Below are 16,160 nucleotides of genomic sequence, written 5' to 3'. Positions count from 1 at the left end.
TTGTACATCGCTTAGAATGTTGAATAAGCAATTAATCAAATATTGAATAAACTTGGAAACTTGGACTTTGCTCCTTTGAAACAATGTGGCTTGGCAGACTTTCCAATAGCTAGTAGGGGTAGCTTTTCATATCCATCCATATTGGCAGCAAACAATAATGTGAGGCGCTCCTTACTTCTCTTGCCACCGTGGCAGCTGTCTCCTTTGAACCTCATTGTGCGATCCGGCAATAACTTAAAAAAATAACCCAGTCTCGTCAGCGTTGAAAATGTTGCGTTCGTCATATTGGTCCAGCAGCCGTGGTAGTTTGGTCTGTAGCCAGTCTGCAGCAAGTTCTTGCAGTACAGACTCTGATTTGCCACTCAGGACACGAAAGATCACAGCTCTGCGCTTCTTGAACCTATCCAGCCATCACTACATTTAAAGTCATTGTGACGAAGTTGAACAGCCAGACTTGACTGTTTTCGCTTTCAGAATTTGACCGGAGACTGGCGCACCAAGTGAGCGTGCTTGCTTCAACCAAAGAAAAAGCACATCTTCAACATCATCATAGGTGGATTTGCGCAATTTCTTACTGCCATCTGCAAACTGCAAAGACATCTTGTACTTCTCACGGCTACTCCAGATGTCACAGACCGTAGATTTGCTTATACCATAGTCACGTACAATATCCGCTTGTGTTTTCTTTTTAGTTTCGATTAAAATAACGATTTTGTGTTTAACATCTAATGTTATCGAACGACGCTTCGTAGCAGACTTCTCAGCCATTTTGACTATAGTATCATAGGTACACCATGTGCCGTGTAGGCGGAGCCTGCATGTCCATTATAGCCAAATGAAACTACAGCTAAAAGTGGCTCTCAGGACCAAAATAGTTGTCCGGTATATCCAAAAGTCCGGTATATGCGAGCCCGCTATATTCGATGATTTTCTGTATGTTTATAATGGCGCTCAGCCTGGACCAGCGGACCTCGTCCGCTATATGCGAGGTTCTGTTATAAGCGAGTCCGGTATAATGGGATTATACTGTAGCAGCTATCCAACATGCACTTCAGTTTCAGTGATCCTTACCTTGAGTTCCAATTCTCTCCTTGGACACAAAATCCATTTTGCGGCATCTAAAAGATTTATTGAAAAAGAATATAGTTCAAAAGATTTTACCACCAATGGAACAGCTTTAGCAGCAGCAGCAGAGGAAAGGAAAGAGGGAGGCTTTTTTTTTTTTTGCACAGCAGGGAGGGAGGGAAGGAGGTAGGCAGGCAAGCAGGCTGGCTTTGGCCAGGGAGGGAGGGAGAGAGGTAGACAGGCAGGCAGGCTGGCTTCAGGGGTGGGATGGGACAAAGTGTGGAAGGCAGTGAGAGGGACATAGGAAGGAGGCACTGGGGGCACTAAAGAGATAGGAAAGAGGCACTGGGGGCACTAAAGACATAGGAAGGAGGCACTGGGGGCACTAAAGACAGGAAGGGGCACTAAGGACATGGGAAGGAAGCACTGGGGGCACTAAGGACATGGGAAGAATAATAATAATAATAACTTTATTCTTATATCCCGCCTGTAATCTTGCGACTTTAAAGACATGGGAAGGAAGCACTGGGGGCACTAAAGACAGGAAGGGGCACTAAGGACATGGGAAGGAGGCACTGGGGCACTAAAGACAGGAAGGGGCACTAAGGACATGGGAAGGAGGCACTGGGGCACTAAAGACATGGGAAGGAGGCACCGGGGGCACTAAGGACATAGGAAGAAAAGAGGGAGGGAATAGAAAGGGACAATTCTTGGGCCTGAGTGCAGAAAGAAAGGATACACACACAGAAGGAAACGCAACCAGAGACTCATGAAATCACCAGACAGCAAAGATAGGAAAAATGATTTTATTTTCAATTTAGTGATCAAAACGTGTCAGTTTTGAGAATTTATATCTGCTGTCTATATTTTGCACTATATTTGTCTATTTTTCTATAGTTACTGAGGTGACCGAGCTTGCGGAGATGGGGCGGAAACGGGGTTTTTAAATTTTAGTCCTAATAGTTTGCCAGTCCCCAAAATAATTATTTTATTTCTGCCGGTCCATGGGTGTAAAAAGGTTGAAAAACACTGATCTAAAGTATGTATACCTGCCTTCATCCAATATTTCCAGATGACCTTAAATCCACCAATTTGAATCTTGGAGTTTAGCTATAGGGTCTGATACGTTGATTTAAGTATTGAAATAGGTGTTAAATTATTAACATATCTTAGCGTTTTCCATGTATCTACTAATATTCTGTTTTCTTTATATAACCTCGACATTTTTATACTGAGAACATGGCTTAATCTCAAAGGACCACAAACAAGAGAAAAATCCAACAGGAACTGCAGCAAAACCAAGCGAAAACCAAAAACAACTGCAGACTATGTACAAGATGCAGCACTAAACTCGTTCGGGCACTTGTTTTTTCCTTTAATGCTGTTTGTTGCAAAACCTTATCTACCACGGACCCCTGAGGAAGGTTTGTTGTCCGAAAAACAGACCGTGTCAGGTCCCTCGGTTGGTAATAAGGTTGTATATACCATTAGAGTTTGAAATAAACAGTGCCTGCATCTTGTACATAGTCTGCAGTTAATCTCAAAGGAAACATGAGTTGCCAATCCAATGGCAACCAATCTGGGAATTCTTCCATGAGCTCAGGGAGGATCCAGTACATACCCTGACGCATAATATAGGCTTGATGGTACCTATAAAAATTGGGAAATTTACCCCATCCTCCGCAATTGGTTTTTGTAAGATACCATAGCAATTCTTGCTGCTTTCCCCAGCCAAATAAATCTTGTCAGAATACTATTTATTTTCTTGTAAAAATACCCCTGGAAAAACACTGGCAACATACCCATTTGGTAACAGACTACAGGCAGAATCATCATCTTAACTGTTTGGAAGAAACTATGAAAGTCAATGAAAAATCTTTATTGCTGAAGGTCACAGAAATGTGTGCGCATTGGAACCCCTTACATCTGTCTTGATGGGGGAGAGTCCAGTGTACTTTTTTATCAAAATACCTGAATATTTTATACCTTTTTCCTTCCAGAGAAAAGGGAATGTATCAAATAATCCTTTTGTACAATATACATTTAGTGGAAGAATCTCTGATTTACTCTAATTTATTTTGTAACCAGAGAATTTTCCAAATCTATCAATCAGATCCAGTAAATGCGGAATGGTGATTTCAGGATTCCTCAAATGAAGCAATATGTCATCCGCGTAAGCAGAGACCTTATATTCCCGTCATCTAAGCATCAATGTTTACTACATGTCAAAGAAGCTGATGCTTGGGCAGATGCAGTGGATGCCTAGAAGAGGAAGAATGTTTGTGCATTTTAGCTCTCTTATGTGCCACATCCTTTGATGCTCGAGGAATTGATGAAGATGATGCAGATCCTGCCTCTGCAAGGAGCCCAATGCTCTAGATGCAGTGTCAACACACTTGGCATTGATGTTAATGCCAGGGCCATAGGAGTATCAAGTTTCGAGTCCCCTGCCATGCCATGCCTGTCTATGCCACCACAGTTCTGAAAAGTTTATCAAACTGAAGTTTTCAGTGACCTCTTTTTGTATGTGGAGAAATAGGACACAGCTAATGTCCCTATGTTCAGGGCCCAAACACTAGATACACCAACTCTGTGAGTCAGAGCCTGAAATGGTCCAACTACATTGAGAACATTTCTTAAATCCACTCAGTGCCCTCTCTTTGATATGGAGGGAAAAACATTGGACGCTAAGCTATCCTCAGGCTGGATTGTCTGTGGTAGCCCCAAAACCTCTTGTCTAAGCATAGCCTGGATCTCCTCCTGGAGAGACGATATTGGTACCGGAAGACACATCAGCATGGAAGCAGTCTGTGTATTGGATGTCAGGATGTGGGAGACCTCGATATCAAAGTACACCTATGATGAGACATCAGCTGGATGTTAGGAGAGTGGTCTTTGTTTCATTGACACTTACTATGCATCAAGGAAGCCAACACTTGAGAGGACATGGTGCTATGCCTAAAAAGAGAAGAATGTTTAGGATTTTTAGCTTTCTTATCTGCATGTCCCTCAATGCATGAGGCATAGATGAAGAGGAAGCAGAGTTCTGCTTCTGTAAGGAGCACCTGATGCTCTGGATACAGTCATCATATGGATCATATGCCTGAGGCACAGAAGGCTGTTGGGTTCCAAATCCCCTGCCTTGCTTGATATCTATGTTGACACAGTACTGAAAAGTTTATCAAACTAATGTTTTCAGGCTTTCAGTGACTTCTTTTGCATGAAGACAGTGGATACAGCTAATGCCCCAATGTTCAGGACCCAGACACTGGACACACCAATTATGTGGGTCAGAGCCTGAAATGATCTGACTATTTTGAGAACATTTCTTAAAGCCATTCGGTACCCTCTTTGACATGGAGGGGAAAACGTCCGATTCTAAGCTAAAAAGCTCAATGGTCTGAGGAGGTTGAATAACTAAGATGCTGAAACCGGTCAACGCTCCCTGGAGGAAAAAAGGGCTCGAAGTGGCCCGAAGGTCAAAAAAACAAAAAAATTGACAAAAGTGAACTTAAGTAGAGTAAAATACTGGAACATGATAAAAATAAGAAATTATGAGGAAAAATAAGTATGGGAAGGTATAAAAGGAGGCAAATGTTTGACTTGCTGAAGAGAACTGAAGGCACAGCTTCTCAGCTCTGTGAAAAACAAACTGATGGTTCCGCAAGCTGACGTTGGGTGGAAAGGCACCAGCACATGAACAGTATAGGCACTACCTAAATATTTAGTGACAGTGCACTTGGCAAGTGTCCATATCGGGTTCCATGGATGTCGTCACGCCCCTCAAATGTAAGAATATTATGCCTGCTGGTCTTCGAAGAATACTAGTTATTTTTAATTTTACGAAGACTGAAAACTTGTTTTTGGATCATTTTGGGGAATAATTTTTTTATTATCGTAAGAATTTTGTTTTTACCTTATTTTATTGTATTTTATAGTATTTATTACTTTGTATGGATATAGCTCATATGAACAAAATAAAATAGAATACATATATTGGTTTGGATTGAAGTGGGTTTTTTGACTTTATATGCTATTTAATACCAGAATTTTAAAGTGATTACAAAAAAAAAAAAAAAAAAAATCAACTAAATAAAATGTGAACATCCATCATACAAAATTGACCCATACAAATTATAAAATGTATGTTATTTTATTTTGTACAGGTACTGTTTATCTGTAAACCACTCTGATACATTAGTGGTAAGTAGAATATTAAGTTAATACATCAAATCAAACATATTTCTTTCGTGGAGGTAGGGGGCAGAAATCAGTAATTACATACCAATTTCATACATCCAAAGAGGACACTTCCCTTGGGTAAATGCAGAATCTATCACTCCACCAAATACACAGAGGACTCCCTGTAAAAGCAACAAACTATGTCAGATAATGTTCCGTTTCCATTAACTGTTCTTTATGAGAAGTCATGGGGCCAAGCTTGCAAGAAAATATTATGCCCTACAAAAAGTGGCCTCTAGTGGCAATCTTGCGATATCACCTGCTCGACCACTAGGGACAATCAAAATAGGCTGATGGGGGCTTGGGTCTGCTGTGATATTTCCTTTGGGGGGAGGGGGTCAGAAGGGAGGGATTCCAGATCTGGGCAGAAACCCTTACGCACGTCTCACCCATGACCCACATAAGCTCCAGCAACCAGCATAAATCTATTTAGCTCTGAATATTCAAGCCAGTGCCCGAATATGGCCTGACATTGAATCTCTGGAGCTAATTCTGACCATGGCAATCAGTATTTAATAAAAAATATTGACTGCCAAGGGCAGAATATTGACCGATAAGTATAATTTTTAAAAACTTTTTTTTCACCTACCCAAGAATCAAATAACCCCCCTCCCCCCCTTTTTATAAAGCCACACTAATGGCTTCTGCTGTGGTAATCGCTCAGACATCCATAGGGAAGTAATGGACATTGGAGTGTTTGCCTGCAGCTTTGTAAAAGAAGCCCAAATTGTTTTCTCGAGGTCCTATAACTGAGACTAGGGGACACTCGAAGCTACAGGGAAATACTTTTAAAACCAACATGTGGAAATATTTTTTCACTCGAGAATAGCTAAGCTCTGGAACGCATTGCCAGAGGTTGTGGTAAGAGCGGATGGCGTAGCTGGTTTTAAGAAAGGTTTGGACAATTTCCTGGAGGAAAAGTCCATAGTTTGTTATTGAGAAAGACATGAGGGAAGCCACTGCTTGCCCTGGATCGGTAGCATGGAATGTTGCTACTATTTGGGTTTTGGCCAGGTACTGGATTGGCCACCGTGAGAACGGGCTACTGGGCATGATGTACATTTGGTCTGGCCCAATAAAGCTATTCTTATGTTCTTATATATGATCTGCTGAATAGCCAGGTTTACACAGGGCCAGTGTAGTACATATTACTGTGTTGATGCTAACAGAAACCTCTCCTGTCACAGAAAAAAATAATCTCCTACAATACTAGCCAATTCCTTTTGAAGAGAAAAAAACACCAAAACACACTTGACAACAGACTCACTTGATATGCCACCATCGAATGGCCTTCCAGTTTTTCCTCAGTACATTTTAGCTGCTCCCATTCATTGCATTCTAAGAGGGGGGGGGGGGGGAAAAGAGCCCAATAATAAATAGAATGTAGTTAAAATTTATGTTTATTAGATTCTTTCTGTGGTACAGTCAGAGGTTTACATATTAAATACAACTAGTTATGAGTAGTACAGCACTGTATATGTCTGGTAGTGCTATAGAAGTAATTAATAGTAATAGTCTTACAATATGTGCTGTTAAAAATTATTGATCAAACATTTCTGTTTTGAAGCAATAGGTATATGGGAAGATTAGGTTCTTACCTCTATAGTCTTCTTTCTAGTAGAAAGGCATACGAGTCTTGAACCAGTGGGTTATTCACCTCTATCTATTTAAGCAGCATTACAAAAGTAACATAAATAAAATAAAACAAACCGGACTTATACAAATATCTTGAATTACAAATGCAAAAGTTACATCTAAAAACCCATTTCATAGATCCTCACAGTACCATTTATCTTAAAACTAGCAGTAGGTGTCATCTACAGTACCTTTATCAGCTTCACCTCCTCTATCACTGCTCTGTGTTCAAACTTACCTGTGAGATTAAGTGCCTATAAGCGAGGACCTGACTACTGATTTTTATTTGCCTTTTCTTTTGCGGTGACAAATAAATCTTGTTTGGTTTGCTACACAAGTGCTCCTCTGGGGTTTGTTTTATGCAGAGCTGCGAGTTAAGGAAACACTCCAAAAACTATTGTTTTATCCGCCCTGAAGGGCAACCTCCGTTTTGGCAGGTACGCTGGTCTTAGTGAGGTCACCCACCACGGTGCTATGGCTATCAATGTGGAGGATGTGTAGACTTACGATTTTCAAAAAACTAAAATAAAATTTTGGGACGTACTTTTCTAGAATGAACATTTTGCCGACTTTGGGTGACTAGCAACCTACATCCAAATCGGACTTAGACGTTTCTTTTGATTATGCCCCTCTATCTGCCCAGGCCCAATTCTTCTGCTGGAACCAGCTTTACAGCTTGAATATCTAAGAGTCGCTTTATAGTCGCTCGGACCCTGATCACTTTTTCTGGATGTCCAGTCAGAAAGTCCACAAATAAATTCAGCAGAGTGAGTTGACATCCTGCCTCCTAGCTGTGGGAGTTCAGTTACTAGCCTGGTGTCATTGTAACATCTTGAAGGCTGCTGTGGTGCATGAATCTGAGGGTTGAGCTTGCCTAGAGCCTCTAGACCTCTGTCTAGATCCCTGATACAACCTTTGAGCAGAGATCCCCAATGAGTTCTGATGAGACTGTCAAGAACCGTGAAACAAAAACACAACCGCCCCTCCCCCCCAATGCACATGGTCTACTGTCTGTCAAAGACTTAAGGCAATAAGATCATCCAAACCCTTTGCCAAAGAGGATGCAGCTCTTGAAAGGTAGTCTACTCAAAGTGTGTAGCCTTGGTAGCATGGGTGAAGAAATACTTTGCTCATGATCCTGAATACATCAGAGAGCATCCGCTACTTATTCCACGCTCAAAATTAATAACTGGGGGGTTGGTATCTTCCTCCGTTTTCGGAACCTGACACAGGATAGCTTGTTGCACATGCTACAAAGGAAGTCGCTGCTGCCACCTTCAGCCCCAGAGCCAAAGTCTCAAATAGTCTTTTTAGGATCAAATCCACCCTCCTGCTTGCGCATCCTTTAGAATTACTCCTTCATCACTAGGCAGAGAAGTCCATTTGGTTATCTGTGCTACCAACGAATTCACTTTAGGCAGGCTAAACAGCTTCTGAAAATCTGGAGCTAGTGGATACAACTTTGCCAAAGTCCTGGCAACCTGCAAGGGACCTTGTGGAGCCTCTCAATGCTCCATTAGTAATATAATAATGTCTGAAAGTGAAGGAAAAAAGTTAGACTGGGGCTTAAAACTGCTCATAACAGAACAGTGAGCAATGGAGGTTTACAGGTGCTTCAGCTTCAGGACCCATAAGAATTCTGGAATGACCTCCTAAAAAGCCGCCGGCTTAAAAAGATGGCACACCACAAGGATCTCCCCCTGGTCCAGTGCTATCACAGACTCCTGACTGGTGGCCCCTGCTTGAGATCCCGAATCTCCCAAAATTGAAGGACTGGTGGCCCCTGCCTGAGATCCTAAATCTCCCAAAATTGAAGATTTGTCATGAGGGAATAAAGGCATTGATTCTGAACCTTATCATTTCAGTTCTTCTCCGGCTGACCCTCTGATTCCTGGAGAAAACAATATCAAAATCCACAGAGGAGGTAACAAATATAATTGTTAAATTAGATAATTTAACCAACGACGGTTGATTTTAGTAAAAAAAGATTTTACTGATTGGGTCAAACAGACAAGAAGAAATTCAGCATTTACAACAATTTAGAGTAGCCACGATAAAAGACAACACTTTGATTCATAGAAAACTGGAACAAATGGAAAATTTTAATCGATGACTGAGGACCTCTTTTACGAAGACGTTTAGCACGGGCCACTGCGGTAATGGCAATGAAGCCCATAGAGATTTAAAGGGCTTCGTGGATGTTGCCGCATGGCAGCCGCTAGTGCAGCTTTGTAAAAGAGGGGGTGAATCTCCGATTGCTGAATTTTCCACTAACCCAGGAACTTTGCCTATAGACCTTTTGAAGCGAGAATTTAAAAGTTTCCTCTAATGCTATTCCCCCAGTAAATGAAATTTACTATTTGCCTAATAAACAAATAGCTGAAAAGGTTAATGATAATCCCTTACAAATAGATTTTGAAAATCTCTGCTCTTTTGGAACAAATTATAACAGAAACTTCTGTGAGAGTGTCATTGCATTCCAGAACTTAACTATTCTCCGAGTGAAAAAAATATTTCCTCCTTTTGGTTTAAAAAATATTACTCTAACTTCAAGTGTCCCCTAGTCTTTGTAAATTTTGATGCAGTAAAAAAATCAATCCACTTGTATCCGTTCTAAACCACTCGGGATTTTGTAGACTTCAATCATATCTTCCGCCAGTCATCTCTTTTCTAAGCTGAAGATCCCTACCTAACTTCTTTAGTCTTTCCTCATTTGAGAGGAATTCATTCCCTTTATCATCTTGATCGCTCTTCTTTGAACCTTTTCTAGTGCTGCTATATCTTTTTTGAGATAAGGAGATCACAGATGAATGCAATACTCAAGGTGAGAGACATTATAACATTCTTTCCCCCTCTTTTACAAAGGTGCGCTAAGTGTGAGCTAATTGATTTAGCGTGCCTTTATAAAAGGACTCCATAAGTCTTGTTTATCATCAATTCCTAGCATCTACCGTATTTTCACGCATATAACGCGCGCGTTATACACGATTTTACAAACCGTGCATAACCTTGCGCGTTATACGCGTGAGCGCGTTTTACAACTTTTTTTTTTTTCAATCCGATCGGCATCCTCCCTGCGAACCGGCATCCTCCCCCCCCCCCCCCGCGATCCTACATCCCCCAGCACCAAACATCTCTTACCCAATTGGGCACCGGCACCAGCACCAATGCACAGGACGTGCCAGTGCCCGAAGATCCTCCCTCGTTGGTTTGGGCTGGGCTGGGCTGGGCGGTGAGGTGCAGGAGAGATCCTCCTTCTTCCTGCGCCGGGCTGGACTAGGCTTTGAGCATTTGCGCATGCTCAAAGCCTTCTGGTCTCGCTCTCTATCTCGGAGAGAGCGAGACCAAAAGGCTTTGAGCATGCGCAAATGCTCAAAGCCTAGTCCAGCCTGGCGCAGGAAGGAGAATCTCTCCTGCACCGCACCGCCCAGCCCAGCCCAAACCAACGAGGGAGGATCTTCGGGCACTGGCACGTCCTGTGCATTGGTGCTGGTGCCCAATTGGGTAAGAGATGTTTGGTGCTGGGGGGATGTAGGATCGCGGGGGAGGGGCGGGTGACGCGAGCGGGGGGGGGGAGGATGCCGGTTCGCAGGGGGGATGCCGGATCGGATTGAAAAAAAAGTTGTAAAACGCGGGTAAGCGAGCAGGGGGGGAGGATGCCGGTTCGGAGTAGGCGGGAGGAGGTTTTAGCATGCGCGGTATACGCGTGTGCGCGCTATATTAAATTTTTTTTACATAAATTTGTGTTTCCCGCGCGCTATACCCGTGTGCGTGTTTTACACGGGTGCGCGTTATCTACGTGAAAATACGGTAGTTTGCTTTCTTGGCTGCCACCGTACATTGGGCAGAAGGTTTCAGCATACTGTCCATGATGACATCCAGAGATGTCAGAGAAGCGCGTAGGAGCCGCTGCCTGCAGCTGTGTGCACTGCGGCAGTGAGGAAGAGTGAGCCGGCTCGAAGATAACGCCACATTGATCGGACCAGCGGTTGAAGAACACTGTCTTGGGCCCGATGCACATGCTGGCCCTGTGGACTTGCACCGGTCCATGGACTGGCATTGAAGAACACTGGGCTAGAGGATGTCATTATAAAAGATTTCATAACAGACTGCTTTCATAACAAGTAGCTATTTGGGACTCCATTCTCTGCCGACTATTTTTTACTTCTACATCATATATGAATTTTAGAAAACAGTGAAAAAACCTACTTATACAATACATTTTTATAATTGACAATACATATTCTATTTTTTATAATTTGCTGCCCGATGTCCAGCTTTCTTAATTAATTGTTAACTGCAAGTTTCCATATGGTTTTGTGGTATACAAATGTTGTGTTGAGTTGTGAGAATCTGCCCTTATATGTCCCGATGGGCTCACAATCTGACTAATGTATCTGGGGCAATAGAGTTTTAAGTAACTTGCCCAGGGTCATAAGGAGCAGTGCTGGGCTTGAACCTGCAACATCAGGGTACTGAGGCTGCAGCCCTAACCACTAAGCCACTTCTAAATCCAGCTGGTATCTACATTTTTTAGATAAGTAGTGAATTCACTTTTTGGGTTACTGATTTTGTATTCACACACACCTAAGTTTTGCAGCCACTTTTGATGTTGTTTGAAGCTAATGATAAGTATTTTTTAGCATTTTGAATACTTTGAAATATTAAGATGCACTGATTGTGCAATAGTTATATTAAAAAGGAGGTGTGATTTACTGATATTGTGTTGTGTCAAAGCCATCTCTATATTTATGAGCTCAATATTTTTAATACTTTTTTGTAAATTTGTTTAAAAATCTGTCCAATTTTTTTTGTGGTGGTTCCTTGTTTTCCTTATCATTTAAATTTACTCCCAGTACATTTAGGTACCCCTTTTTTGGAGAAATGAGCAAAGCAGGTTTCAAAATGACTGGAGAGAAACATTTAACCGATGGGTATGAAGATTACAGAATCAAAGATGGAAGCAACCTACATTAATTTAAGAATGTCACAGCAATGTGTCTGAATTCAAGAAGGCGTGGCATAGGCACATGGGATCTCTCAGAGAGAGAAAGAGATAATGGTTACTGCGGATGGGCAGAATGGATGGGCCATTTGGCTTTTATCTGCCATCATTTTTCTATGTAAACATGCACGGACAGAATACCAGCTAGGCTTCTTGCTTTGAACAGGACTGACAGGTTTCACACTGTTCATAGACCTTGACAGAGGTCTGCTGAAAGATCAATATTACTTAAATACTATTAAAATTTCAAAGTCTGAAAAAAAAATCTAGATTTTTTAAAAAGAGAGATTTTAATATGGAATTACCTTTGTCTCATCCCAGCACAACTGTTTAATATGCTACTACTATGTTTTTCTAAAGTGTTTAATTCAAACATTCAATGTTAACTAATTTTAGCAGTTAAGTAACACTGCAAGACCTAGTTATACTGTAGTATCATATATGAAAACAAACAAAGAAAAAGCAAAGCACAGTTCATGTCTTAAAGTGCCCTAGGGCATCAGTAGATCCCAGTGGAATTAAAGTAAATAATAGCAGTGCATTATCAACACTGCTGTAAGAAAACCGAGGTATGCCCACAAAGCTCAAAGAATAAAAAGAAAAAAGCATGCAAGCTTACCTAAATTATAACGCCAAAAGTCACCCAGGCTCCCAGTTTCCCGTCCCCCATGGACATAAATGAATCTTCCATATAAACAGCAAGCATGTTTATACCGATCACATGGAACAGGCTCTCCCAGAGGCAGATGTTCCCACAGGAATTCTCCAGCTTCAGCTTCCTGCTTCATTATCTCTGTCTTCAGTGCATCTTTTGTATCAAACACTGTGGTTGCTCATGTCAGAGAATTTACTAATACTTAATCAGCTTGTTCATTTAGTGATATCTAGAAAGAGGATAATTATCTTATTAAGTACCATCAGAAATGCAATATGTAGGATATATAATGGAATTTCATAAAAGATGCCAGAATCTTGGAGTCCATGGCAGACAGACACACATTTTGAAACCTAAAAAGCAAAGACACTTACATATAAAGCACAGTTACTTACCCTAACAGGTGTTATCCAGGGACAGCAGGCAGCTATTCTCACATATGGGTGACGTCACCGACGGAGCCTCGATGCGGAAGCCTCACAAGCAGACTTGTTTGAAGAAAACAGAACTTTTGAGTCAACTGCACTGCGCATGCACGAGTGTCTTCCCACTCAGCACAGGGCGTGTCTCCTCAGTTCAGATAGCTAGCAGAGAAGCCAACCAGGGGAGGTGGGTGGGTTGTGAGAATAGCTACCTGCTGTCCCTGGATAACACCTGTTACGGTAAATAACTGTGCTTTATCCCAGGACAAGCAGGCAGCCTATTCTCACATATGGGTGACCTCCAAGCTAACCAGAATGGGATGGTGGGAGTGTTGGCAATTCAGGAGAATAAATTTTGTAACACTGCCTGGCCAAAATGGCCATCCCGTCTGGAGAAAACATCCAGACAATAGTGAGAAGTGAAAGTATGAACCGAGGATCAAGTGGCAGCCATGCAAATTTCCTCAACAGGTATAGATCTGAGGAAAGCTACTGAAGCTGCCATTGCTCTGACCTTATGGGTGTGACTCTACTGTGTAAGGATAATCCAGCCTGGGCATAGCAGAAAGAGATACAAGCAGCCATCCAGTTGGAGATGGTACGTTCAGAGATAGGATGCCCCAACTTGTTTGGATCGAAAGAGACAAAAAGTTGAGGAACAGTTCTGTGTGGTTTGGTACATTCCAAATAGAGGACCAAAGCACGTTGACAGTCCGGAGTATGAAGAGTTGATTCTCCAGAATGAGGCTTTGAAAAGAACACTGGAAGAACAATGGATTGGTTGAGATGAAATTCTGAAACCACTTTAGGGAAGAATTTAGGATGAGTACGTAGGACCACCTTGTCAGGATGGAAGACAGTGAAAGGTGGATCAGCAACTAAAGCTTGCAGCTCACTGACTCTTCTAGCAGAAGTGAGAGCAATTAGAAACACCACTTTCCAAGTGAGATACTTGAGATGAGCCATAGACATTGGTTCAAATGGAGGCTTCATCAATTAAGCAAGAACAACATTGAGGTCCCAAACCACAGGAGACGGTTTGAGAGGAGGTTTGACATTGAAAAGTCCTTTCATGAATCTGGAAACCACTGGATGAGCAGAGAGGGGTTTCCCTTCAATAGGCTGATGAAAAGTCGCAATTTCACTGAGATGGACTTGGATCGATGTAGACTTGAGGCCAGAGGTGGATTAGTGCAAAAGGTAGTCCAAAACAGAAGATAAGGAGGAAAGTTGAGGCTCCTTATTTTGAGAAAAAACACCATGTAGAAAATCTAGTCCATTTTTGGTAGTAGCATTGTCTAGTGGTAGGATTCCTAGAAGCATTGAAAGGTCTCTTACAGGTTGAGAAAACTGAAGAGGAGTTATGTTGAGAGGTACCCAGCTGTCAGATGTAGAGACTACAGGTTGGGATGAAGCAGAGATCCTTGACTCTGTGTAAGCAGAGATGGAAAAACTGGTAGAAGGTATGGTTCCCTGCTGCTGAATTGAAGTAGAAGGGAGTACCAAGGTTGTCTTGGCCACCGAGGAGTAATCAGAATCATGGTGGCATGATCGTTCTTCAACTTGACCAGAGTCTTGAGAAAGAGAGGTAATGCATAGAGGAAGAGATTCGTCCATTCCAAAAGAAAAGCATCTGCCTCGAGGCGATGAGGAGAATATATCCTGGAGCAGAACTGAGGAAGTTTGAAGTTGTGGGGAGCTGCAAAGAGATTTATCTGAGGCGTTCCCCACTGAGAAAAAATGTGATGAAGAGACGAGGAATGGATTGTCCATTCGTGAGGTTGCAGAAGATGACTCAAGTTGTCCGCCAAGCAACTTTTTGCCCCTTGGATGTAGACAGCTTTGAGGAAGGTGTCGTGGCGGATTGCCCAGTCCCAAACCTTCAGAACTTCTTGACAAAGGGAGGAAGAACCCGTCCCTCCCTGTTTATTGACATAGTACATGGCGACTTGGTTGTTCATCCGAATGAGGATTACCTGGTCATGGAGAAGATGTTGAAAAGTGTTGAGAGCCTTGAACATCGCTCTGAGTTCCAACAGATTGATGTGACAGTGACGATCCGTACTGGTTCAGTGGCCTTGTGTACGGGAACCATCGAGATGAGTGCCCCAAGCGTAGGTCGAAGAATCTGTTGTGAGGACCTTCTGATGGGGGGGGGGGGGGGCGTTTGAAAAAGCAAGCCTCTGAAGAGATTGGAAGAGAGCATCCATCAACGGAGAGACTGCTTCAATGAAGGAATGACTGATTTGTGTCGAGAAAGTGGGTTGCAAACCTGTGGCCATTGAGATGCCAGGGTCCACTGAGGAATTCTGAGGTGAAGTCTGGCAAAAGGAGTCACATGTATTGTGGAGGCCACCTAGTAGTACCTACTTTCCCCACCCGAGCACGTCAATGACACTAATTTTACCCCGTCTTGGCAGCCCGATCTTGGTGCCCGAAGATCCTCCCTCCTATGGGGAAACTTGCTTTGATATACGAGCAATTTGGTTTACGAGCATGCTTCTGGAACGAATTATGCTCGTAAACCAAGGTTCCACTGTACAAGAATACATAAGCTATAAAGTTATTTTGGCTATATAAAACTAAATTGTTATTAAGGTAATGGTTATTTTTTTCCTTTTAATAAAATACAGTAGAAAAGATGTCCAAATATGAATGATTAACCTATTAAACTGGAGATAATTATGAAATTATTTTGAGGTGAACTATTTGTTATTCTTAATTGTATAACCAAATCAGCAAATTTTTTATATAACTAAACCTAATCTGAAAAGTTATTTTTCAAAAAATGAAACCTTCATCTGGTTGTAAATATTAAGATTATATCAGAAAGAACAATTATTTTTGTAGAAACCCATAATTTAAATCAAGTCTTTTTGACTAATGATTTAAATCAAATTAACCCTGCCCCCCCCCCACCTACTACCTGAAGTAACTTAGGGCTCCTTTTACTAAGCCGCGTTAGGGCATTAATGCGTGGAATGGCGTGCACTAAATTGCCGCATACGCTAGACGCTAACACCAGCATTGAGCTGGCGTTAGTTCTAGCCACGTAGCATGGGTTTAGTGCGTGCTAAAATGCTGTGTGCGCTAAAAACGCTAACGCAGCTTAGTAAAAGGGGCCCTTAGATTCTAA

At 42.0% G+C, this 16,160-nt stretch overlaps 1 protein-coding gene across 4 annotated transcripts in view; it reads right to left on the bottom strand.

Moving 5' to 3' along the window:
- LOC117360718 (kelch domain-containing protein 3-like) overlaps positions 1-16,160 on the bottom strand; it is a 56,169-nt gene that overhangs the window by 32,118 nt on the left and 7,891 nt on the right. For all 4 annotated transcript variants that reach the window (XM_033944964.1, XM_033944961.1, XM_033944963.1 and 1 more), the window contains exons 2-5: positions 12,567-12,831; positions 6,575-6,645; positions 5,351-5,429; positions 1,072-1,118 (exon numbers count right to left, since the gene is read on the bottom strand). In XM_033944964.1, coding sequence (XP_033800855.1) covers positions 1,072-1,118; positions 5,351-5,429; positions 6,575-6,645; positions 12,567-12,735 — 366 coding nt within the window. In that variant the 5' untranslated portion in view covers positions 12,736-12,831. The remainder of the gene's footprint in view (positions 1-1,071; positions 1,119-5,350; positions 5,430-6,574; positions 6,646-12,566; positions 12,832-16,160) is intronic.

Source organism: Geotrypetes seraphini, chromosome 5 (genome assembly GCF_902459505.1).
Source record: "Geotrypetes seraphini chromosome 5, aGeoSer1.1, whole genome shotgun sequence".
Taxonomy (NCBI): Eukaryota; Metazoa; Chordata; class Amphibia; order Gymnophiona; family Dermophiidae; genus Geotrypetes; species Geotrypetes seraphini.
Note: the sequence above shows the minus strand (reverse complement) of the source record. Positions and strands in the feature narration are given on the sequence as shown.